This window comes from Camelus bactrianus, chromosome 10, assembly GCF_048773025.1.
Source record: "Camelus bactrianus isolate YW-2024 breed Bactrian camel chromosome 10, ASM4877302v1, whole genome shotgun sequence".
Lineage (NCBI taxonomy): Eukaryota > Metazoa > Chordata > Mammalia > Artiodactyla > Camelidae > Camelus > Camelus bactrianus.
Window position 1 is genome coordinate 7,761,589 of NC_133548.1, and position 25,694 is coordinate 7,787,282.

General features: G+C 57.7%; 1 protein-coding gene across 2 annotated transcripts in view; it reads left to right on the forward strand.

The window, feature by feature from the left end:
• The window catches only part of MACROD1 (mono-ADP ribosylhydrolase 1), a 143,664-nt gene that overhangs the window by 113,822 nt on the left and 4,148 nt on the right, over positions 1–25,694 (forward strand). Inside the window, exon 4 of one of the 2 annotated variants that reach the window (XM_074371841.1) lies at positions 15,662–15,691. The exons of the other annotated variant lie outside the window; for it this stretch is intronic. Within the exon in view, the coding sequence (XP_074227942.1) occupies positions 15,662–15,691 (30 nt within the window). The remainder of the gene's footprint in view (positions 1–15,661; positions 15,692–25,694) is intronic. 2 annotated transcript variants of the gene reach the window in all.

Genomic DNA, 25,694 nt, shown 5'->3' on the forward strand with positions numbered 1-25,694 from the left:
GGGACCCTCTCACCTGCCTTGCTCCCAGGTCAGATCCCAGCCTCGCTTTCCCCCTCATTAGCTGACTGTGACCTTGAGCAAGTTACTTAACCTCCAAATCTCAGTGTCCCCCGTTATAAAATGGGAGCATTAACAACTTACTTCCAAGGGTTAACAGCAGGGTGAAGGAGACCTTGAAAAGGAAAGTGGCTAGGGCCATGCCTGGCACACATTAGTGACAGGAAATGTCTACGCCTGTTGTGCAGGTTCCAGTGTGGTGGTAGGGGTGGACTAGACCTCCCTCCTCTGAGCCTGGGAAGTTCCCATGCTCTTGGCCTTCTCTGGGATACTGAGGAGTTCTCTGTCTGCCTGGCATCCCTAGACCAGACCTTGTCACAGAGCTCAGTCATCTGGTCCTGCCACCCTTCTCCCTAGAGGGCTGCTCTGAGTGAGTCCTTGCCTCTATCTAGAACCCCCCCACCTCCACCCAGGCCCCACTGCTTGCAGGTCCATGCCCAGACTCCCCACAATCTGGCTGGGACCCCTCCTCCGAGTCCCATCCCAGCATCTCCCACCCACTATCCCAACTGCAGGCCCATGTTAGACCTTCCAGGAGCCCAGCACACCCTGGGCTTTGCTGTCCTTTAAGGCCTGGCCAAGCCACCTCTCCTCTGGGATGCCCTCCCAGCTTCTCCCTAGGGGAAGATCACCCTAAGGAACATCAGCCCCTCTCTCCCCCGCATCCTGTGCTCTCCCATCCCGGAGCAGGCTGAGGCCTTGCCTGAGGCTGCTGCCTCGGTCCTTGCAGTGAGCACCTCTTCATTGGCCCTTCTTGCCTCTCCCTCCTCACCCCTCTATCCCTGCTTCCCTCTCCTTATCTCCCTTTCTTCTGCTTTATACTCAATTCACCAAACAGCTATTTTTTCTCCCAATTTTTATTTATTGTCCAAACACCATCATATCAACAATAAAGGAAAGAAAAATCACCCACAACACCACCGCCCTGTGGCGTCAACAGCCTCCATTCTTCTGCTCCCTTCCAGGCTTGTCCATGCCCTGTCGGCTGTAACTTTTATGGAGATATGGTTTCCGTTCCGCCTCCCTAGACTCCCAGATGGACGTGAGGGCCCTGGGGCTCCATCATCCCTCCATCATGGCACTTAGCACCTTGCTGGGGAATTATGTGCCTGTCTTCCTCCTCTTCTAAACTGAATCCCTTGAAGGAGGGACTCCTTTCCATTCCCGCCGCCCCCAGGCCTAGCACAGTGCTGGCACAAAGCAGGCACTCAGGGCCCCAGAGTGGAGTGGATCGTATGGATATAGCTGTATTTGACAGATTGCATTTAGATATCAAAATACCATCTTCATAATAGTGTTTTTTATGGCTGCATGATATTCCAACAAGCTGATGTACCCTAACTCACTCAGCCATGCCTGGCAGCTGCAGACAATTCAAAGAATATTTATGGAGGTCCATGGTGCAGGGGGCTTTTTGGGGACCAAAGGCCAAAGGGAATCAGGCTCTGCTGGACCCCATCCTAGCAAAACCAGAAATCGAGCCAGGGGGTGGGTACCTAGGCAGTTAGGGTTTAGCAGGATCTTGCTGAAACAGACATCATTACCATGTGACTCCGGGATACAGAGGTCAAGTGCTCTGCAACATCCAAGGTAGCTTCCCAGGGGAGGTGGCTCTTGAGTTGGTCTTGGAGGGTCAGGAAGAATGTTCTAGGCGGACGCTTGAAGCTCATTTCAGCTTCAGGGACTGTGACGTGAAAGAGGCTAGGGTTTGGAGATCTGGAATTCTTGGTTGGAGTTGGGAGGTAGGAGTCAAGGGGGGCCATGGTGGAAGGTGAGGTGACTAATGTCAGCCAGGCCAGGTGTACAGGGCTCTGGACAAGCCTGGAGAGTCTGGCCTTTATCTTGGAAAAGGTAGAGTGCCAGGGAGGCAATGTAAGTATAGCAGGGGAGCTATCAGCCATGAGATTCAGAAAGATCACTTGTTCGTTCAACAAACACTTACTGAGACTCTGTGCGCTCTGGGGCTTCCTGAGGGCATCAGTCAGTGGTGAAGGCAGTAGGGTGGCCCTGGCCCAGGAGGACTGAGCCAGGCACTCATGAAAATGCTCTCAGCACGAGACAACACAAGCCACCCAGGGACAATTTGTGGCTTCAACCTTGGGCTCGCCAAGCCCCAGCTCCCCAGGCAGCAGTAACCTGGGCACTGTCTGGCATCCAGGTGCAGCAGGCCCTACCACTGGGCAGCCAAGGTCACACTGGCCCTGCTCGCAGCGCCCCAGCCTTCCCCACCACCTGCCTACCTTCTCCAGAGTCCTCAGATGTGGATTCTGCCTTCTACCTTACCGCTTATCCACTGCTGACCCCCGGGCGCTATCTCAGTTCCTGCTCCTTTCCTCAATAGGGCCATCACAAGACCCCCTAAGGCTGGTGTGACAGTCTAATGAGGTCCTAAGAGGAAAGTGCTTTGTATACTGTAAAGTGCAGCGACAACACAGCTCACCATGATTAAACTGTTGTCAACCAAGGTTCCACCACCCTCCACCCTGTGTGGGCCTGTTCTGGGTTGAGGGCAACAGAAGGGGCTGACCTGGTTCAAGAGAGGGGTAGGGTCTACCCCACTGGGTGGTCAGCTGGCATCACCAGGGACCCTTTAGTCCCAAGCTCTGTGCTGGGTGTCCAGGAATGAAGCCCGCTGAGGAAGTGAGCAGGGGTCAGCACTACTGAAAAGGCCAAGAGCTGTTGTTCAGAGGGCGTGGCCTTGGACTTCAGCCGACTGCCTGAGAGTCAGAGGCTCAGCCTCCCCCACAGGCCCCAGCTTCGGCATCATTTCCAAAGAGGGGTAGACCTCCAGCCCCCAACTTGGAACCAGAGAGCCTCCTAATGGACTTTCTGCCCCATCTGTGGATTCTCGGTCTTGGAGATCACTGCCCTCCAAGATCCCCAGGGTCCCCTGCATCTGGGGGCACCTGATGGGGGCCCCCAGAGAATCACAGTCACTGATCACCTGGCCATCTCAGATCGGGGCCTCCCAGTGATACCCAGGTATACCCTGTGATGTTTCCATGAATCATGGGCATGTGGCCTGTGGGTTGGCTGGCTGTGCACACCTGGCTGGGCATACCAGTCCTCACTGAAAAGTCCCACCAGCTTCTCTGATCCAAATCTTAATGCCACCATGCTCCCCCTCCACCATTGTACACTAAACCTTTCCATCCCTCACAGCAGAGAGGGCTGGGACTTCTCCCCAGAAGCATGGGGTTTGGGTACAGGAGAGGCTAGGGTGGGTCCCAGCATAGAATTTCAGAGATAGCAAGGCCCCAGCCAGGGAGGAAGTCCTAGAGAGGCTGCTCAAGGGAGTGGGCACTGCAGGGACAAGTCAGGTAGGACGAAGCTAGCAACTCCCAAGGGTGGACACCGGGAGTGGTGGGGAAGGGTGGCCAGTGCAGGAGCACCCCTAATCCTGCCCAGGGTGCTGAAACAGGGGTCCCGCTTCCCTGCACCCTTCTTCCTACTCACCCCTCAGTCCGGGGCTCTACCATCCTGTCCTTTGAGAGGCCTCCCTGAACCCACTTTTCCCAACTGGGCCACTTTGTTCCCTCTGCCCCCTCGGCTTCTCCTTGGTAGTGCTTCACTCAGTCTGTGCTTACAAGTGATTTGCGTGACTCCATTTTTCACATGTCTGAAATCGGGGCATGGATGGTAGTATGTTTTCTTCCTCAGTTGTACATGAAGTCTTGGTGAGACTCAGAATCGATAGAGCCCGTGTTCAGTGTCCTGTGTTTTATTAGTGTCTGTCTCTCCCAGCAGACTGGAAGCCCCCATGTGGTCACAGTCTGGGCCTCTTGTGGTCCCTGTGGGTCTCCAGCACCTGCTGCAGGTCCTGGGCACATGGGGAGACAGGCGGGCGTTGCTGAGTGTCAGGTTGAAACAGCCCTGCAGGCGATGGTGACAGCGCTGCCCAAGGCCAACCATGATTCCTAAAACTGCCCAAGATGATGGTTCCAAGGATTCAGAGGGAGGCCAGGCACTCTTCCAGCTATTGCAGTATGGCGGGGGCGGGGGGTCCTGGTGTGTGGGTATGGGGGGGCGATGGGAGGTGAAGGAGAAAGATCAGGGCTGACAGCTGCCATCCCAAGCCCCTGGGTGGGTGGAGAGAAAGATACCAGAGAGAATCAGAACTGGCCCTGGGCAGAGGCAGAACCAGGCCACCCGGGACAAGGGCTCCACACCAGCCCACCTTCCCTGGCACTGGCAGGACTGAGGCTGCTGCCTGGCTTGTCTCTGATGGGCCCTTCTCTCCCTTGGGAACCTCCTCTTCCTCCCACAAATGACATCACCACCACCCCCAACCCCCCACCTCCTCCAGACACCCAGGGCTGCCTCTTGCTTGCTTCTTCCCTTACCCACACACTCCTAGGCCACTATTCCCAGCAGAAGTGATGCTTCTGATGGTGATTTAAGCATTTCTGGACTCTGACTATCATTCACCTGCTACACACATCCCAGGTCAATCTCAGGAAGGGAGACATGAACTGTATTTAAAGGACAGTCCAAGTGGAGGGACCAGCATGTGCCAAGGTACAGAGGTCTGGATGACCAGCAGCTGTGGACTGAGGTCTGTGGGAAGGGAAGTCAGAGGTGAGGCCAGAGATGCAGGACCGACCAGGAAGGAAGTTGGAGGGAGGAAAAGAGAGGGCATGTCCTCAAGATTTGGGGTGCCAGAAAGCAGTGTCTCCCTGACTGCCTGAGAGAGAAGGGGAGGGCAGGGTAGAGGATGGCGGGGTGGAAAATGGGGTTTTGAGATTGGAGCCTTGGAGACTTCAGCTGGAGCCAGGCCTTTGGTGACAACTCTCCCACCCCATCACTGCCTCTTCTGATCCCGGCTGACCTTTTCAGGGGCTCAGGACCCTGTCCTCCTCTTCATCTCCTCCTTTCCCACCCCTGCCCCAGTCTGAGTTTACTGCCTTGGTCTCCTCTACTACCCAGGGGCTTTTGAGACTGGATGCCCTGAGTAGGCCACCTCCCCAGGGACTCAGACAGTTCCTGGGCCCTCCCCTTTGGGTTCTCTCTGTCCCCCAACCAGCTCCAACACCTCAGGGCAGCTGAAGCCCCTGAAGATGGGGGTCTGCAGATGGAGGGTCCTGAGCCCGGGGTCCCCCTCCCGAGTCCTGGTAGCCAGAGCCATGGTCCAGGGCTGGGGTTGGGTGGAGTCACTCAGGGCCCCTCACCTGCCCATCACAGGTGCAGCCAGGCCTAGCAGGTTCTGAGCTAAGTATACCCCTGAGACTGGGTGCTGGGAGGAGCAATGGAGGAGGAGGAGGGGAGGGAGGAGGGAGAGGCTGCCAGTGATGGGGGGGTGGGGGATGGGGTTGCCCAGCAACCACCACGCTGACTCTGCCAGGGAGGGATCCTTAAAGAACTGAGCGGAAAGGCTGGGCCTTGAAGGGCTGAGGCTCGGTCTCGAATACCAATGGCTGCCACCCTGGCACCTCCTCCTCCCTCCACGAAGTGGAGCTCCAGCTGGGAGGGCAGGAGGACCCAGGAAGGTGCCCAGCCTGGGGAGAACTAGGCTGGGGTCCTATCTTGTCCCTATAGGGGGTATAGGGACAACCTGGGAGGGGGTAAGAAGGCTGCCCTGAGGCCTTCAAGGCAGGGGGCGCCCTGGATTCCCGGGCCCCCAGGGCCTGGGACAGGAGGGGACTGGGACTCCTCACCCCAACCCTTGGCCATCCCACCACAGGAGCACTCCTTCCAGAGCCAATAAAACTGCCTCTTCTTGGCTGAGTGACCTTGAATGAGCCACCTCCCCAACTTTGTGTCCTGAGAATTCCAGGTGGCCATAAGACTGTCAGTCAAGGGCTGCCCAGAGGCGGCAGGCCTGACAAGGCTGTGTCTGGTGGGTGGAGTTTCTAAGGAAGTCCTTCCTGGTATCTGACTTAAATACTCTGCACAGCAGCCACAGCTTTCCTCTACCTTTATGGAGAAGGGAATATCTGTTTGGTCTCAGTACAACACCTCATATTTCAAAAGCAACAAGGGTGAGGATTCGCTGTGTGGCCTCCTCTAGTTCCTTTCCTTTCAGAGTCTCAGTTTCCCCATCTATACACAGAGGGCTGGGCTTGGCCAGGGTGCCTCACTGGGCTCCAAGGAGGCACCTCTGGACTGCTGCCCTCTCAAAATCACCAGAGCTCCCTCCTTGCTTCCTGCAGGGGTAGAAGGTGGGGGGAGCAGCGAGGAGGCCAGAGCCCCTGCTGTTTCCTCTCACCAAAGTGCTCATTCCATCGACTGGATTGAGCCACATTTGGAAGCCCATCCCATGCCCAATCCAGTCCTGACTTCCCTTGGTCCTCTAATTGGTCCCTATGGGTCCAGCATTTCCTCTACTCCTGGCTCTCCATCAATCTCTCCTTGGCCTTTCAGAGGAGGCCACAGTTTCATTGAAGACCTGAAGGATGATACCAGTTTGGAAAGAGCTGGAAGAAGAGTGTGCAGGGCAGAGGGAGCAGTCTGTGCAAAGGCCCTGGGGCATGAAAGAGCCAGATCTATTAGAGGATGAGAGAGGAGATCAGGGAATTGAGGGAAACGGAGCATGGGATGCAACCATGCATTTGTGGAGGGGAACATGAATTTTATTCTAAGTGTAATAGGAAGCTATTTGAGAGTTTTAAGCAGGGAAGTGAACTGATCTAATTTATATTTTAAAATGATCATCTGAACAGCCACTTTGGAGAACAATTTGGGAATAACTATTAAAGTTAAAGAGGTGCATATACTCTAACCCAGCAGTCCTGATCCCAGGTGTATGTGAGACAAACTCGGACATGGGGTCTCACAGGCCGTATGCATGATGCTACTGCAGCCAGGTTAGCAAGAGAGACAAAACTGGACACACTTGACTGTTGCTCAGCGGAGGGATGGGTGGATGAGTGTGGGACAGTCCTAACCTGAAGTATTACAAACAGCACTCTTTCCTCCTCCCAACCCGTGGTTTGTTTTTTGCTCAATTATTCCCTGGTTATCTCCTTTTGGGAAGAAAACTGCAGCTCAGAGAGGTCAAGGGGCTGCCTCCGAACACCCAGCAAGCTGGGAGCAGAGGAACCTGTGACTCTTGGGTGGGTGTGCCTATCTAGGTAGGGGTGAGCAGAGTGGGAAGGATGCCTTCAGGACCCAGGCACACCACCCTCACCCCCAGGAGTAGTGGGTGAGAGGCCTCTCCAGACCCCTCCTCCAGGATATATTTCCCTTGCCGCTTTCCACTCTCCCACCCGCCAGGGCTCCCCTGGGCCCCAGCCCCTCAGTCCTGCATAGATGGAGACTGCACCCGGCTGGCTGGGGCCCAAGTCATCTCCTGGTAATTGGGTTTCAGGGATGTTCGTGGTTATGCTAATGGTGGGACACTGAGCGCAGGCCCCTGGCTCCTGGGGGAGGGGAGGCCCAGACAGCAGCCAGGGTCCCACAGCACTGCAGACTCAGCACTTCCGTCAAAATCAGACTGCCAGATTCAAACCCTGGCTCCCTGCTTCCCAGCTGAGTGACCCTCAGCAAGTTACTCAACCTCTCTGAGCCTCCATTGTGTTATCTGTAAAGTGAGAAAAAATAATAGTATCTTCTCATAAGGCTCTCGTAGGAGGGAAAGATAAAATGAAAGAATCCACTGGAAACACTTGGCCCAATGCCTGACACAAAGAATTTGCTCGATAAATGTGTCATTAACTATTTTTTGGTTTTGCTTCAAGTCTGAAAGTTCCCTCAGGAAAATGTGAACAGTGGCTAGCCGAATCTGTGTGATGAGCTAAGAGGTGTTTCACTTTTCTTTTTAAATATATTATCCAATTTGGGACAATGAACATGAATTTATTACAAAACAAAATACCAACAAGTAGAAGTGTCTGGAGAAGGGGCTTGGAGAGTGGGTGTTGAGGGGGATGGGGGCCCAAGGGTTTAGGGTCCAGCTTGGGGGCCACTGGCTGGGAGGTTGGATCTCCAGGGGCAGAACCCAAGGAACCCAGGCAGGAGGGGATGACAGAGGGGCCTAGGCCAGCAGGAACCACAGCCAAGTCACCTGCTTTGAGCCTAAATGGCTGACTAGGCGGCTTTTGTATGGAGGGGGATGGGGTAGGATGCCCAGGGTAGACCAGGGAGGGGACTACAGAGGCGGAATGGACATGAGTGAATGGGCAGGGGTGAGGGGGGTCCATCGAGGTCCAAAAGAGCAGAGGAAGCAGGGCCTGGCACAGGGCCAGTGGGAGGAGGAGGCCAAGGGTGAGACTCTAGAAGGGGGCCCCAGCTGGGTACATTTCCAACAGATCTGAGGAATCCCAGGGCCCTACTCAGAGATGGAGTGAAGAGCTCAGTCCCAAGAAGCAAATAAGCCAAACCTGGCAGAGCAGGATGCTTAATGGTCCAGGCTCCAGAGTCAGACCAATGGGATTCAAATACTACCTCCACCACCATACCTGTGTGGCCTTGGGCCAGGCACTTATCTGAGCCTCAGTCTCCTCATCTGTAAAATGGAGCCATGCAACCAGCAAGCTCCCCATGGCTCTCCCTCAGGGGCTGGCGAGCAAACCTTGAAGATCAGAAGCTGCTGTTGTTTTGTTGTTGCTGTTATTAACCCCACCTGACAGCAGGCTGCTCTCACCTTTCTCCCTGGCTGATCGGGGAGAAGCTGGGGATCCTCCCTGCCAGGAGACCCCAGCTCCAGCGCCCATTGCCGCCATGAAGCTCTGCGATGCTCTAACAGTTTTACAGGCATTTTAAACTTTATCACCCATGCCCCCACAAGGCTTCACTTTCCCTGCAGATGAGGCAACCCGCTGAGGGTCCAGGGGGTGGAGCAACTGGGCCACAATCACAGCTGGGGGCGGGTCACAGGACCAGGCCCTACAAAGTACAAGGATGTTGGCTCCCCTCATATAAGGGCTGTGGCCTTGGGCAAGTCACTTCACCCCTCTGGGCCTGTTTCCGCATCTGTAAACAGGATGGGAAGGGGCATGTGTACACATGTGCACACATGTTGAGATGATCAGCAGAGGTCTGTGTGAAAGCCTGGTGTGGTAAGTGTGAGCCCCTGCCCCCCATGAGGGCCCCCCCGAGCCTGGGGTATGTCGGGTAAGCCTCACACTTCCCAGCAGACAACCCCACCTCACAGGACAGTGACCTTGGCCTGGGGGACAGAGCTTGTCAAACACGGCAACTGCTCATGCAGTTTGAGATGCCTTTGAAGTCTCTTGTTTTATCTTCAAAAATTCAGCACATTTCACATTTTATTCCATCTGTGGGGCGTTTCTAATCTAAAACATGTTTTAAACGGCTCGCCCTCAAGTACCGCGAACACCCACCGAAAGCCTGTGGGAAGTGGGGGAGGCAACGGTGTTGGTTTCCTGGGAATAAAGCCCACTCCCTCAAACCCCCCGGTGGGGCTGGGGCTGACACTACCCCGCCAGGCGGTTGGTCAGTCAGTCATCACCTTTCAGGTATCAGACGCTGTGCTTGAGTCTGGGGTGTAGGTGAACAGTGGGGTCTCAGCTGAGGGGAGGCAGGCCAGGAATGGGGCAGTTGCAATGCAATGGCAAGGGCTGATTGGGGGGTACACTGGTACTGGGGACGTACCAAGAAGGAGGTCTGGGAAGATATCACTTGGACAGGTGCAGTACCCCTCCCCCCAGGTCACCTTCCTGCCCCCATTGCCCTCTGACCTTCTCTCCCCCCACTTACTCTGCTTCAGCCACAGCGGCCTCTTGGCTGTGCCTCAAACACACCAGGCCGGCTCCTGCCCCAGGACCTTTGCACAGGCTGGCCCTGTCTGGCATGTGCTCCTCACAAACAGCTCCCCTATTCAGTAGGTCCTCCACTCCTTCTAGACGAGCCCCTATCTGCCTGCCTGCTACTCTCTCCTCCCTTCTATCCTCTTCGCAACCTCTGGTGCTAATGGGACTTCTTGTTTAAGTTTATTTTGTTGTTTCTCAACTGTCTACCTGCTAAATGACACACTCCATGCCAGCAGGGCCTTGCCGGTCTGTGCCTCAGAGCCTGGCATAGAATAGGGACTGGAGGCATCTTCGTCAAATGATAGAAAACTGAGATCTGGCCTTACAAGGGGCCAAGCAGAAGGGCTGGGTGATTTGGGGAGCAGCCTCCTTCCCCGAGCCTGGCTGGCAGCCTCCCAGGCTTTGGAGGCCTGGAGGAGGGCATGGCAGCGGCTGCCGGAAGCCCCCAGAGGGGCTGTGCCTGCCGCAAAGTCACCACTGTGCCCGCTCACCCGGCTTCTCCCTGGCCCAGTAACCTGCTCAGCGCTTTCCTCGGATCACTGAGTCTCCTCTGTAGTGGCCCGGCCTCCACGCGGTGCCCTCGGCACTCCCCCGCCCCAGCTGGAGAATTTAGCCCCTGTCAGGGAGAAACCTAGGCAGCTCCAATACTGCCTCCTGCCACTGCCCTTGAACCAGCCCTGTCCCCTGCACAGCCCCCACCCCAGGTCCTGCCTCTTAGAACCCCCCAGGTGAGCTCTTCTGCAAGGCCTGGGGGATGAGAGCTGGGTCTTCAGAGCAGGGGGATCCAGGCAGCCTAGCTGAGTGACTCTGGGCACAATCATAACCTGTCAGGTTCATTCAGTAAATTGTTATAAATTGTTAGCGGACACCTGCTGTGCACCAGGCTCTGTGCTGGACACTGGGAACACACTGTGGATGAGACACACGGGACTCAGAGAGGAGGGTAGCAAGGTAGGCACTTACCTGGGACGTGAGGATGCTGGAGGCAGTGGTTCATGGCCCACCGGAGGGTGCAGCGGAGGACAAGCTCCAGACCTGGGTAGCTGGGTGTGCTCCTGGCTCTCAGGGTGGGGGATGGTGAGGGTCTCCTCCAGGCAGAGGGACAAGCCCATGCAAAGGCCCGGGGACCAGAGGAAATGGGGCAAGTTTGAGGACCTAGAGTGTGACCGAGAGAAAGGTGAGGGGAGAGAGGAAAGAGATGAGGTGATGGGTCAGTGGGTCGTGTGCCTGTGGTATGTGAGGGGCTGGTTCTTTATCCTGAGAGCCAAAGGGAGTTTTGGACCTTTAATCAGGAAGCTGGGGGTAACATAGGAGATGCTCACATTTGCATTGTGGGAAGATCCTTCTCCGTGGCTCAGCTCTGTCATCTGTAAAATGGGCCAGTTAATACCTTCCACACAGGATAAGAATGAAATGAGCCTCTGTATGCCAGGACAGAGCTTACCCAGCCAGGCATTCCTGCCACCATGGGCCCTTCCGCTATAAAAATATTACATAACATAAAGACAAATACTTTAACATTTGATATTATGTATTTATATATATTTAATGTTATATATATGTTTTCTTCAACCTCAAAGTTCATTTTTTCCTTCCAATTTTAAGAGAAATTACATTTTCACAGTCCCCAGGGATGTGCCTACTTTGCTCACCTTGGCCCTCAAAGTGGGGACAGCTCTTCTGCTAAGGTGCTGCCTGGCAGGGCGGAGGGGGCAGGGGGCAGCAACCAGAAGGGGAAGAGGTGTCTGTGTGCCATCCTCCCTCTCCCCTCCTCCTCTTCCCCAGCCCGGTTCACAGGTTCACGCTGCTGCTGCTGCCCTGGTTCAACCGCATTCTGGCCCCTCTGCTCCTCGCTGGGCCTGTGGAGAGTCAGGCAAAGCCGACCTTACTCTTCCCCAGCAAAGGCACCCCCACGGCTCCCCATCCTGACCAGGGAGATGCTCAGACTCATTAGGCCCTTTCACATGGGCCGTGCCCCCTCCGTGCCTTTCCTTCCCTGGAAGGTGTGCTGCTGCCTCCCTCAAGCCTCAGCTCACCTGCCACCTCCTCTGGGAAGCCCCCAGCCTGCAGGCTGCTCCAGCTCTGGTAACCCCCTCACGGGGACGTTTACACTCTCCCCCTACCCAACTCTGAGCTCTGGGGCTGTGTCTTGCTCATCACTGTGTGCTTGGTGGCCCCTGGCACATGGTTGGCACCCAGTTAAAAGGCTGTGTGTAGAAAGCGATGGAGGGGCTGCTGGGTCCCCTGCAGTGACAGTGGCCAAGCACTCCGGGTCTGGCCCTCTCCCTTTCACCAGGCAGTGGCCACGTGCCAGAACCTGAATGGGACCAGGGACTGGGGCACAGACTGGGGAGTGGCTCTTCCTGCCCACAAGGACAACAGATGCTGGGGGGTGGGGCAGGGGCTGGGGTTCCCCAGGTGCCCTGGGCCTGAGAAGGTGTGCAGTGGGCAGAAGGCGAAATTGGGGGTGGGGACTGCACTGCATGAGTGGCAGCGTAGGGGCAGAGAAGGGCTGGCAGAATGTGTGGGAGGCGGGGAGTGAGGCCCCCAGGGCACCCCTGGCCTGGTGGGCTGCTATCAGGGGACAGAGGATTTGGCAGTGGCTGGGGTGGACCTCATTTCCACCCCAAGGTCACAGCCCAGCACTGAGGCTCGGAGCCCGTCAGCTGTCCGGCGGAGCACGGCACATGCATGGTCACAGGCAGGGGACACAGCGGGGCTGGACCACCTCGCCGCGCAGCGGGACAGACACGCAGACTCGGATGGCAGGCTTCAGACCAGGCAGCTCACAGTCCTGGAGGCGCACACTCTAGCCCAGGAGCCTACGCCCCACCAAAGCCAGAACAAGCCTAAGCTCCCCCACTACAAACCCCCTGGTGAGGCCTGCGCCCTGTTTGCTCAGCCCCTCACAAGCTCGCTGACCCTGCTTTGCTGGGGCAGGTTTGGGTCCTTTGGGTGGGGCTGAGTCACAAACTCTGGCTTGGACTTGAAGTCCAGTGCTCGTCCACATCACACTCACCCATCACCACACCTCCGCAAGACGGCTCTTCCAGACAGAGGGAGCACAACACACAGGGGTTTAGAAAATGGGCGCCGACAGTTGACTGCCCATGTTATCTTTGGCACGGCTCCCCGTTTTCAGTGTTCCCCCCAAGCCTCCAGGCCATCCCCGCAGCAGCCTGGCCCACCTGTGAGCGCCTTGGGAAGCCTTAAGGGGCACCATGTGGCCAGGTGTCCAGACCCCTGGGGAGAGGGCCAGACAGGGGTCGGGGGGAAAGAGGAGTGAAGGAACAGGGTCCAGACCACGGGGTCACTGCCATTCCCCCTAGTCCCCCACCATGAGACTGCTGGGCGCCATGGGCTGGGGGAAGGGGACACAGCAGACCGGCCTCCTGGGAGGCCTGCTGAGCTTGGGGACAGGCTAGTGACCAGGTCCTCTGTACAGCTCGCGTCTGAGCCCCCAGTGCTGGGCTGCACCTGCCCTTTTCCACCTGTGGCCAGTAATGGCACCTGCTACCTGGTCCCCCTTCCTCAGCTCAGGCTGTCCAGACCCACCTCCCTCCTCAGCCCTTGGATGTTCCTGGCCTGGTGAACATCAGATCAGTTCACCCCAGTCCCCTTACCCGGACAGGGCCACACACAGTGGGGTTTAGTGGGTACCAGGTAGGTGGGTGTTGGCATCTCCTTCCAAGAGGGGCCTGCAGAACAGCAGGTCAGTGCCCCCTCCCCTCCCACTTCGAGGCTCGCTGCCAGTCCATTTGGCACTGAGCCCTCCCCGAGCAAGAGCCAGCTCGTTTGCAGCCAGTGTTAATTAAGAGAGAGAGGTGATGGGGGGAGGTAGGGAAGGGCCATGGAGGGCAGCTTCCGACAGCTGCCAGGACCGCCCTGAGGGCCAAGGACTGGACCCAGACTGACCCAAGATGCTGGGGCCTCCCTGCTGGCTCTGGGGCTGAATAGTCCAGGTATCAAGCCCCTCATCTCTGTAGCCAACCTGCTGGGGCGGGGCTGGGTCAAGACTGATCTGGGGGAATCTACTGTGTGCTCTGCCTGTGTGTGGAGGAGGCAGACCCCAGCCTGGCAGTGGGGTTGGCAGAGAGGAGCCTCCCTCTGACGGTCTCTCAGGCAGTCTGCCTTGAGGTTGGTCCACTTTGTGCCTTGGCTTTGGAGTCAGAGAGACCCAGTTCTGAACCTGCTACTGTGCTTTGGTTTTCAACTTCTGAGCTTTGGTTTTCTTATCTGTAAAATGGGAGCAACAGCACCTCCCCTGTGGCTTTGTTATGATACTAAAAGAGATCAGTTTGTGCCTGGCAAGTAGCCTGCGGTCAGTCATTGGAAACGTGTTCCTGGGGCAGAGGCCACATCCGGAGCCTTTGGGAGCCCAGTCCCTCAGCGGCTTGCCGTGCCTGCCTGGGTGTCCCGCCGTGGTCCATCTCCTGCTCTCACTCTGACTTGGGCTGCCTCCCTGCCTGCTCAGCCCGCCTGCTCCCACGTTCCCCGTGGCCCCCGACCCCTGCTCTGGGAGCACCCAGCTGCTCCTCGCCTCTCCATCTTAATTAGCTGCTTGTATTAATCTTGCAAGTAACGTGGCAACTTGCAGCCCTGGGTTTTCAGTCTGTGGAATTAATTATTCCCCAAGTGAAGAGCTGTCAGCTCTGGGAGACCAGCCACTCAGAGCCACCCGACACCACTTAGCAGCGTCCACAGCTTCCGCACAGCACCCCGGGCCTGCGGCCTGGTCGGCCCGGAAATGGTCCCCGCTCCTGGCCTGGGCTCTGCTCCCTATTGACCTCCTACAGAGGGGCTGCCTCAGGACCTGGGAAGGGAGGGTGGGTTGCCAGAGCGGAGTCAGAGCTGATGGCCCTGCTTGGCGCCAGAACTCCTGGGGCCCGAGGGGCTGAGGCACAGCTGATCCCCTCCCCAACCCCGGGCGGCACCTGGGCCTGGGGAATGCACCTGCCCTGGGTCTCCCATCACTTGCTTTGATTAGCACCAGTGCTTAACGCAAATGCAGCTGTGTGGCCGGAAGCTGGAGCCCGGGCTGGGAGGGGCGCTGGCCTGCAGAGCCCTGACTTCCTGGCGGAGAGGCTGCCAGCTTCACTTTGCCCCTGCGTCAGCCCTGTGGGGAGGTGAGAGAGGCCAGCCGGCCAGGTAGAGCAAGACAGACAGGGTAGCCACAGCCTCCGCCAGGCTCCGGAGGAAGGAAGGGGCTGGGGCCTGGGGGCTGGAGTGGAGGAGCCTTCTCTCTTCCTTGACCTTCGCACCCACCCTGCCAGACGGCCTGTTTTCCCTTTGACACACGGGGAAACAGGCCCACAGCAAAGTGGCTCAAGTCACACATGTGTTGAACCTGGCTTTTGTTCCAGTCCCAGTGCCGCAGGCCCTCACTGTGCTGCCCAGTGGTGGGGCCCGGGTCTCGCACACGGGGGCTGTCGTGCAGGCCACCAGCCCAGGGTCACAGTTCTCCCCCCACAACCTCATTTCCTGGGCAGCTCTGACCACGGCTGCAGCGATGGCTCCGGTCTGTGACCCCCACGGTCTCTGCACCAGGCCTGGCGCAGGTGGGGCTAAGGAGGCACCGTGGGAAGAAAAGAATGAGTGAACAAAAGGACGTGTATGGCCGAAGGTCGTCTGCTCCTCTAGACCCCACGTGTGGCTGCTTCTGCGTTGAGCAGGCCAGACCCTGGTGCCCCTGACTCTGCCACCCTACAAACCCAGGCACATCAGCCTCAGCGGGAGAGGATGTCCCAGCCCCTCCACCTCCCGGTTATCTGCCCTGGCCTCAGAGGAGACTCTGTGCCCAGGGACCTGGCTGGCACTCGGGCCCCCCTCCACACAGCCACCGGCCCCACCAGCCACTCCCCGACTGACAGCCTTTCTCTGTCTCTCTCTTGCAGCCAACAGCTCCCTGCTTGGAGGCGGCGGCGGTGAGTGAACCCTTCCTGCGGTCTGGGTCGCGGGGTGGGTGGGGGGTTGGGAAAGCTTCTGGGCCCACCTGGGGCCTTGTGCCTTCCCCACAGCCTTCCCCCTCGTCCCCACTGTGCTCCTCTCCCATTTCTCCATCTCTGCCCTTCTTTACTGCTTCCCACCCTCCTGGCCTCGCCTTGTCAGCCATCACTGTTGACGAAGCTGGACACCTGGACAGCAGGCCAGGCTCCCTCACTGCTAGGTGACCGCGGTAGGTCCCACCCTTTGAAGAGGCCTCTTAGTCTGTAACTGGGGGCCAGAGGGACACTTGAGGTTTAAAAGAGATTGCTCCTGGGACTGGAGGCCACAAGTGTGATGGAGAGAGCCCAGCCCTGCCCCTGGTGCCCACATGACCTCAGCAAGCCTTGTGACCCCTTGGCCTTAGTTTCCCCACCTGTGAGGGCAAAATTAGTATCTCTGCTCTGCCCTGAAGCCTCGCAGGGCAGCTCTGCAGCCAGGACAAGGTCCTGTCAAGTCAGGGAGAGCTCCACCAACCATGAAGTCTAGGAGAATGCACGTGTGTTCACTATTGTTAAGGACCAGCACAAAACAGGGGTTCCAGCAGGGCCAGGTGGGCAGGAGGTCAGAGGTGAGAGTGGGCCTGGCCCCCAGGGATGCAAGCCAAGGTCTGCAGGTGCCAGGGGTGGGGCTGGGGGCAGTCCCTATGCCCCCTGGTGCCTGCTTCCCCTGGCCAGCCCTGCCCAGGCTGGCCACACCAGCCCCTCGCCCCCAGCCCTCAGCCCCCAGCTGGCTGGGTTGCCCACTGTCTGTGCAGGCAGCAGGATGATTGGTGAGCCGGAGGGCAGGGGTTAATGCGCCGTCGGATAAATCCCGGGGGCCGTGTTTACGGCAGTGGTGGCGGGGCCCAGGCCAGGTTTTAAAAGGGGGAAAAATAAAAGGGGCATAGAAGGTCAGGAATAAATAAGAGCAGCATTAAGAGCTGTCGGTGACCAGCCAGGATGCAGGATGGGGGGGTCTGTTTGTGACTAGAGATGTTTTCCCTCCCCCGCTTCTCCTCCAGCTGTCCATGTGGAGGTCATAGCTACCCTGGAAGCCTCACAGAATGAGGGGGGCTTCACTGGGGGCTGGGAGCCCGCAGCCAGGCACATCTAGGATCCTTGTCTGAAGGCTGTCCTTTTGGAGGACTCAGGGACCCTAGTGGATCTGACACCTGTCCTACTGTGCCCATGCCACCCTCTCCTTCATCACCCAGTGATTGAGAGCCTACTGTGTGTCAGGCCCTGAGCTGTGTGCTGGGACAAATCTGCTGGGCACCAGAGGGGCCCGGTCCCTGCAGACAGGAGCACCACCGTGACACAGGGTGGTCTGTGTGATGGCAGCTGGGGCCTCAATGAGGAGCACCTGTCCAGGCTTGGGCACCAAGGAGGCTCCCGGAGGACCACGGAATGGGTAGGAGACAGCTGGCAAAGAGCAGTGAGAAGGGTGTGCTGGGCAGAGGGAACAGTACAGGCAAAGACCTGAAGTGAGGGAGAACGTGGGGCCATTGGGGAGACTCCAAAGGCTGGAGTGGTTGGAGCCCAGCCAGGAGGAGGGGAGACAGGAGATGATGTGGGGCCTCAGAGGCCATGTGAGGAGCTGGTTTTTAGCCATTCACTTCAGATCACAAAAAGGAAGGTGTGAGCCTTGTAAATCCTAAATCAGTTCATCACCCTTCTGCTCAAAACTCTCTCAGGCCTCTCACTTCACTCAGAGCCAAGGCCAAAGTCCCCAGCATGGCCCACAAGGTCTCAAGCTACCTATCAGGCTCCCCACCACACTGCCTGACCCTCCCCACTCTGGGCCAGCCACACCAGCCTTTCTGCTGTTCCTGGAATAGACCTGGCCCACTCCTGCCTCAGAGCCTTTGCACTGGCTGTTCCCTCTGCCCAGAATACTCTTCCTCAGATCACCATATGGCTGCTCCCTTCACCTCTTACAAGTGTTTATTTGCATGCTATCTTAGTGAGGCTCACCCTGCACTCCCCAGACTCCTCATGCTGCTCTGATTTTTATTTTGCTCCAAGTAACTCTCTCCTAACGTGCCATATAATTTACTTATTATGTTCATTGTTTATTGTCTGTCTCCTCGCACCAGAGAACATGACTGTATCTCCAGCTCTTAGAACTGGGTCTGGCACTTATAGTAGGTGCTCAGTAACTGGTTGATGAATGAATGAATGAACTACAGGTAAAGGCAGGGATGGCCTCACATGTAAAGGAAAAGACTTGCTGGCAAAGGTGGTGGGAGCCACTGAGGCTTCAGGCAGAGCAGGGAATGGCTCATAGATGGCCTGGTGACCTCACTCTGGGAGGGTGGCCAGACTGAGGAGGGAGGCCCAGTGGGGTCCTTCTAGCTCCTGTTCCTACAGCACTGAAGGTGAGAGGAGGCTGGAGCAGGCCCCAAGCACAGCCTGACTGATGCAGAGATGGATGGGGTGGGCCAGGACCTGGGAGGAAGTGGGCCCGGAGTCCAGCCTTTTAACTCCGGGCGAGATTTATGGAGCCGCCGCCAGTGCTCGCTGGGGCTGTCACTCTGCTAATGTGATTGCAACAAGGTGGAGGTGGCGGGGAGAAGACTGGAGTTGTGGCGAGGCTGGGGCTGGTAGGGGCCTGGTGCCCACCTGGGGTGGGAATGAAAACAGGCCCCAGACCCCTGGGACGTCCTCTGCTTTCACGGCTGCCACATGTGCCCTCTATCACCTCCTGATCCCTCCAGCCTTAACCCACTGAACTGCCAGGGTGGAGGGCACAAGCAGGAGCAGCCTGGGACTGGGGGGCTGGGTGCCCACCTGAGTCTGCCCAGACAGACCCCGGTCTTGCTGCATGCCCTCTTCTGAGTCCAGCCCTGCAGGAGTTCAGACCTCTACCCACCTCCACCCTCCCATCACCACCCGTTTACCCATCACCCACCATCCATGCATTAATCAGCACTAGTCCCGTTCAGCCTTCCTTGGCCACTCTGTTTAAAACTCCCCCAGCTAGCCACAGCCCGCCAGGCTGATCTCTCACCCAGTTCTGTGGCTTTTCCCAGAGCACTTGTCCCCTCTAAACATGATTGTGTTTTAGGTTTGTTTCTATCGCCTTTCCCCAACTAGAACGTACTCTCCCCAGGAGCAGGATTCAGGGGATTCCAAGCCCCTAGAATAGCCTTTATGGGATGGTTCGTTGCACCCCCATGTGCTGGCTGCTGCCCTAGAAGCTGGGACACAGATCTAACAGCCCTGCCCAGGGGTTCCCATCCAGTCCTATCAGGGGAGGGCAGCTATCAGCTCAGAAGGAGACTCTTGGAAGAGGGGCCAGCGTTGGCCTGCAGGACTTTGGTGTGGTGAGCCCACAGTGTTTACTGTGAGTTTCTAGGGAAGGGAGTCAGCTGGCACCTCAAACCTCAGTGGGACCCCCCAGGGGCCACTGGGCCTGCCTCACTCAGTGGTCCTGATAAAACTTGGGGAAGGCCCCCTGCTCCCTGCTTCCTCCCAGGGCTCATTCTGGGGTTATGCGTATGGGGGCGGGGGCAGGGGCAGGGGACATCTGGGTCAAACACTGGAACCCAAGACTTGACTCTGCCCTCAAAGAGACACATTTTGGTAGATGTCTTCCCTGCAGAGGGGGCATTTGACTTGGGCCCTAATCACTGTATAGGAGTTCAACAGGTACAGAGGGATGGAGAGGCCCACTAGGTAGAGGGCCAAGGGTCTGCGGTGGGAGACGCTCAGGTCTGGGGACTGCCAGGCCCACTCTCGCTCCCGCCTCCTTCCTGGAGAGCCTTTTACTAGCTCAGTAAAAAATTTTGTTTAAAAAAACACTCCTATTGTATGGTAAGAAGGGAGGCGGGCCCTAAATCAGGATGGGAATCGACAGGGCCCTGACGCATGTCTCTCCTGTTTATTAGGACTGAAATGTTTACTCGGCGATAAGGAGCCGGCTTTCTCGTGGAGATTTGTGCGCTCTTTTTCAATTACCCCTCGTCTTTCTCTGCCACTTTCGCACTAAAGGGATAATAAATGTATCGGAGCGTTTCAATTATTCATCTAAATCATGACTGCGCCTGCCATGGCCAAGCTTTAGTGACAGATTAATTCAGGGCCGCCTTCCTCTGCTTGCAGCAGCCATCTCTGCTCCTGCCTGGCCAGCGCCCCAAGGGGTGGGCACCAGAGTCAGGCAGGTCCTGGGCAGGGCAGGATGGAGCCCTGTCTACACACACACACACACACACACACCTCACTTCTAAGGACCCTCCCTTCCAGAGGTCAGCAGCCCTACTCAAACCTGCAGAAGCCAGAGCGTGCCTGGGAGGGCACAGCCACCCTGCCCTCCTGCCTGTCAGCTCTGACAGGCCTGCTCCCTGTGCCCACATTGCAAGTCCCTGTGTGTGTCCCTTGCACCGCAAGGTCCCAGGCATCTCACATCCCAGAGAAGCCAGGGTGGCTTGGCTTCCTGCATGGCCCTCTCCTGGCACAGGGCCTTTGCACATGCTACTCCTGTGCCTGAGGGTTCCTCTGCCCTCCTACCACACCTTCCTGCTGTGTTGTCTCCATATCAAGGCAGCCCCTCCAACCAGCAGGCTCCCGAAACACACACACACACACACACACACACACACACACACACACACACACACACACACACACACACTCACTCACTCACTCACTCACTCACTCACTCACTCACTTCTATTTATCAAGGGCCTGACACATTCCTAGCACTGTAACACTGTCCTCAGTACTGGGACCCAGCAGACCCTGGCCCCTTGGGATAGCATTCTGTTACCCTTGATAATCAGACTTCCATTTGTGTTATTAAGTACCAGCTGCTCCCCATCAGACTCCCCTGCTAAGAGGTACACACAGGCAATCTGTCTGTCCACCTCCTGGCAAAGAGTAGGTGTTCAGCACAGACCTGCATGTGGCCGGCCGAGCCCAGGAGCCCCTCCCCTAGCCCACATCCCTGTGTGCACCCCTCCCTCACTCACCATGGTGGCACATGGCACGGGCAGAACCTGCCACCTTCTGCTCCCTTCACACAGGTACCCATGACTCCGGGGGCAGGGCATCCTCTCTCTCTGAGTCTCTCACTTTCTCTATCTCTCTCTGTCCGGTTCTGTTTCTGCTTCTCTCTCACTCACCCTCTGTCTCTTGCTGTCTTTGCTCTCACTCTCCATCTATCTCCCTCCTTCATGCCGGCTTTCACGCACGCGGTCCTCTGTTCATGGACAGGCAGGCCTGGGAAGATTAGAGAGGCCTCTAAGTATTCAGGCCCCGACTCCTGCCCAGTATGCTTACCATCCCGCACCCCACCTGCACTATCTCCCATCTACCATCACTGCTAATCTGTGATTGCTTCTTGCAGCCAACTGCCGGGAGAGGCTCTGTCCCAATTAGCCGGGGCCTGGCACAGTGGACAGATAGTGGGGCCCCCTGTGGCCCTCTTGAGGCCAGGCCGGGTGTGGCCAACCCCTCCTGGGCTGAGCTCAGAGGAAGCAGGCGGTCCGAGGGGCCAACCAGCCAGTCCACAAAGTGGTCTTGAGTGCGGCTCTGTGCCAGGCTCAGGGCGCCTGGGTGCACGGGGCAGGTGTGGCCGGGTGTCTGACCTGGAGTCGTCTGGGATGGGGGACTGTGCTGGGCAGAGAGGGGAGGGCATTATTTCCTGTGCATCCGTCTGTCCAGCAGAGGGCCCCAGGGGGCCCTCCCCTGCTCAGAACTTCCCATGGCGCTGGTTCCTGCAGGTGCAGCCCTCCCTGCCCACCTCTCCCCCAGACTCACCCGGCTGCGGCTGCTCCTGTTGAAGGGCTGCTGCCCTGCTGAGCCTTCTGCCTGGACCCCTCTTCCCCACCTTCCCCAAATCACTTCTCAGGGCTCTGCTCAAATGCCACCTCCTCAGAGGTGCCTTCCCAACCCTGAAACCGCCCCCGCCCCCCTCCCTTGCTCTGGACTGTTTTCTCCTCCCGCTTCACCACAGTCATGAGAGGTGCACTTCCCCTCCCTGGCACTGGGCCTGGCAGGCCCACCTCCCCCTTGCCCAAGGCCCATGTTGAGTCAGGTGGGAGGGACGCAGAGGCCAGATGTCACCTAAAGTGGAGGCCAGAGGGAGCCCCAGCCTTGCTCCAAGTTGATGTTATTTCATGGACTCTTGGGAGCTGTGGGAGGTTTGATCAGCAGAGAAGTGACACCGTCTCCCCAAGTAAAGGCACCAGGCCCCCTGCCGCCCTGCCCCATCCCAGTGGAGGGTGGTGGTGGTGTTACTAACGGCTGCCTGATGTGCGGAGCGCTCACTGCGTGGATTCCAGGGCCTCACTGCAGCTCTCCCCGCAGAATCTCACGAGCCCTTGTCACAGCACCATTAGAAGGGCTAATGGGACATACCATTAGCATCTCCACTTTGCAGATGAGGAAACTGAGGCACCAAGTCCCTTGAGCTGAAATGCCCTCCCCGCCCCCAGCCCTCAGCTGGCCCTCTGGGGCAGGACAGAGAATGCTGGGGACTCCACAGGCCTGTGGGTCCCATGCCCTGCCCCCAGCGGGCAAGATGCCACCAAGCCCCTGCCTGCAGCTGCCGTGGGGATTTTTAATAACGGGAGTGATTTTTGCATGATGAATGAGGCGCTGCCGTTGTGTACATAATGAAGCCCTAATGTTTTCAAATCCCCATTTAAGGAGCTGATCTCACCCCATAATGAATTTCAGATCACATCACAGAGCTGTCGTCCATCCATCTTCTCCCTGGAGCACCCACCCACCTTGGCACCTCGAGGGTGGGGCCGGAGGGTGGGCTCTTCATACCCCAATGGGCCAAGCCCAAGCCTAGCATGGAGTCAGGGCTGGCACTGGTTTGTTGATTGAATGAGTGACAGGGAGGGTGTGGTCAGCAGCCAAGGCAGTTAAGGCAACAAAGATTGCATGGGGTCAAGGCTCCCAAGGCTCTGCCTGGGAGGAAAATGGAGAGCAGAGCCAGAAAGAGTGGGGTGGGCTGGAGAGGCCCCTGAGCTGCGTCATATGACCAGGCTCTTCAGCTGAGCCTGCCCTCTGCAGGTTAGGGGCCTGGGGGTGCAGGGGCTTGGGTGTCTGGCCCCTTTGAGCCCTGGCATTTGGCCTTTGTGCAGCTGGCTGGGGCCTGGCTGCACCAACGTGGTTGGAATAGGTGGGCTCTCAGATCGGGTACCCAGCCCCTGGGTGAGATGTCTAAGTGGGGAGTAGTCCTGGGTCCCAGACCCAGGTGCCTTCCCAGGCTGGAGGGGAGCACCTCTCACCAAGCCCCTCAGCCCTCAAACTCACCCCTCTATCTCCCCAGCCTTCTTTCCACCCAGAGCTTTCTGGGCAACATCTCTACCTGGCAGTGTGTTCAGTTGCTTGGGCTAAGGGGGCCCCGAGAGCATGAGGGACAGAGGAATCTTCTGCTTAGAGTCAGTGGCTGGGCCTTGGTCTACACATCTGTAAAATGGGGCGACATGTGATAAAGTGCAGGGCACTGAACGCTCATCCCAAACACAGGAGGTGCTGTTGCTGACCTTGTACAGATGAAAGTGAGGTGCAGAAGGGTGACGTGACCCGGCAAAGGGGTGGACAAGCAGTGGGGAGGGGGCCTTGGGTCTCAAGGGGCCAGGTCTGCCCTGCCACCTGGAGCCGTGCCCCTACACAGCCCCAGTGAGCTCATTTCAGAGGCTATGAGGGCCTGGAAGGGCACTGCCCAGGCCCCGTCCCCTCCCTCCCCTTCCCTGGGAGCCCACAGAAATCCAAGAAGAGCTGAAGGCTGCCAGGCAAGGCCATACAACCCCCACCTGGCTGACAGAGCAGCTTTGCCTCTGTGAGCCGTTGTTCCTACTCCTGTGAGATGGGCGCTGGGGAGGTGGCCCTGAGCATCAGCCCTCCTATAAATTTGAGATCTTGAAGGAGCTGCTTAATCACTCTGGCCTTTAGTCTCCCAGCCCCCCAGCCACCTCTCAGCAAACCTCAGTCCTCCCCACAACTTTCTGAGGCTCAGAGAGGTTAAATGACTCGTCCAAAGCCACCAGCAAGCTTGTGTGCAGGATTTCTGGAAGGAGAAATCCCAGAAGGGGGCCCGCAAGAGTCCAGATCCACAGGACAGTGGAGGGGAATGGGGGGAAGAGAGAGGGGAGGGGCAGGCCCAGGGCCGGTCAGGGTCTCCTGCCCTCTGTCAGGGGTACAGCTGCCCTCCTCTCCCCCAGGCCACAGGCCTCCTTGTGTTCCTGTAAATAATTAATTAGCCCCTGCTTGCTTGTTTGTTTAGCATGAGGAATGCTCCCCCACTGAGACGCATTTATTGCTGAATAAATTTAAATATCTAATCTTCCCTTCATGAATATTACAGCACCCTAAATAGTGGCCAACATATCCTACGCACTTTGGCAAATGGCCCCCATGGGAGCTTGCCTGCTTCGCCTCTGCTAGCTCTGAGGAGGGCCTGGCTCCAGCCCCTGCCGTCTCCCGGTGCCCCCCCCCCCCAGCCCTGGACTCGCTGCATTTGAACTGATGCTCCTGAAGGCCGAGTGCAAGGCTGTGGCTGTGGCGGCCATGCCCATGGCAGGTGGCTGGGCTAGGCTTCCAAGCAGGGGCAGCTGGGCTTATCTGGGGGAAGTGCCTGGACCAGGGCAGAGTCAGGGCTGGCGCTGAGAGACAGCAGACGGGGCCCCAGACAGCAGCATCTGAGGAGCTCAGGAAGGAGACAGAAGAGATCAGGGAGGCAGCAGGTCGGTGAGAGCAGGTCTCCAAGGCAGCCTTGCAGGATTGGTTGGAGATAGTTAGCGGTCAGCCCATGGGCGCCGCTGAACAGTCGTGCAGACCACTGAGCAACCAGATGTACCCAGAGCAGTCCCTCTATTGGGAGGGGGATGTGTAGATGTGGGGAGGGGACAGGAACCAGACTACAGGGGCTGGCAGTGAGCAGACAGCCGGCCTAGACAAAACATCTTCCCGAAGTGTTTGGGTGAGGAGGGCAAACAGGAGACAGGCAGCCAGGGTGGGAGAGAGGCTCAGGATGGGAAGGGAGACACAGGTCCTTTCATGGTCCTAGAGGAAGTAGAGCAGTCCAGCTGTGTGACCTTGGGCAAGTCTCTCACCCTCTCTGTGCCTGAGTTTCTTCTCTAAAGCAGAAACAATAATAATAGCACCTCCTAGGGTGGCTGTAGCTGTGAGGACCAAAGAAGATGGTGGATGTACATGGCTCATTACGCGGCCAGTGCTAAGAGGCTGCTGAGGCTAAGATTAAGGAGCCAGATCTGGGAGCTTAAAGGTGGAAGAATGAGGAAGGGGCTGAGGGGAGAGGCAGAGAGGGCCTTAGGGCCACATTCCCATGGAGGAAGGGTTCTGCCTTGACCTAGCAGAGACACATCTGAGGAAGGCCCCACTGCCCATGTGGGCTCAGTCTCCCTAGGAGAGACCCTAGGTTTTCTGCTGACTCAGGGCAGGGTAGGGTCAAGTTGGAGTTGAGGTTTTCTGGATGTGGCTGAGGGGCCCAGGGAAGGGACACAGTGTCAACTAGTATGAACTGGGGACATTTCCCCCACCAGGCAGCCCCAGGGGCCAGCTGCCCCAGAGTCAGGTGGGGAGGGGGAAGAAGGACATGGCCCTTGGAAGGAACCCCAGGAAGCCTCCTTCTCTGGTCTCCAGGGTTCAGCTTAGCCCGATGTAAGAGCCAGGACAGGACCTGGGGGTCAGAGCCAGGAGAGGTGTGGCTCATGGTAGGAAACACAGTAAGGGGAGGGCCTTTGGGACTATGGCTAAGAAGAGCAGGGCTGGGGCCTCCTCTGGCACTCAGGGATGGGAAAGCAGCAAGGCTGGTGTGTGGACACGGGTGAGGGGGGTGGGCAGGAAGGGACCAGGCTGCTGAAGCCCTGAGTGCCAGGGGGAAGGGTGAGCAGGGTGGTACCCGGGGCCTGTCCCTCATCTCTGCTTTGGGTGAGCTGCTCCCCAGACACCTGCACAGCAGTCACATGGCCCCAGCCCTGTTCTG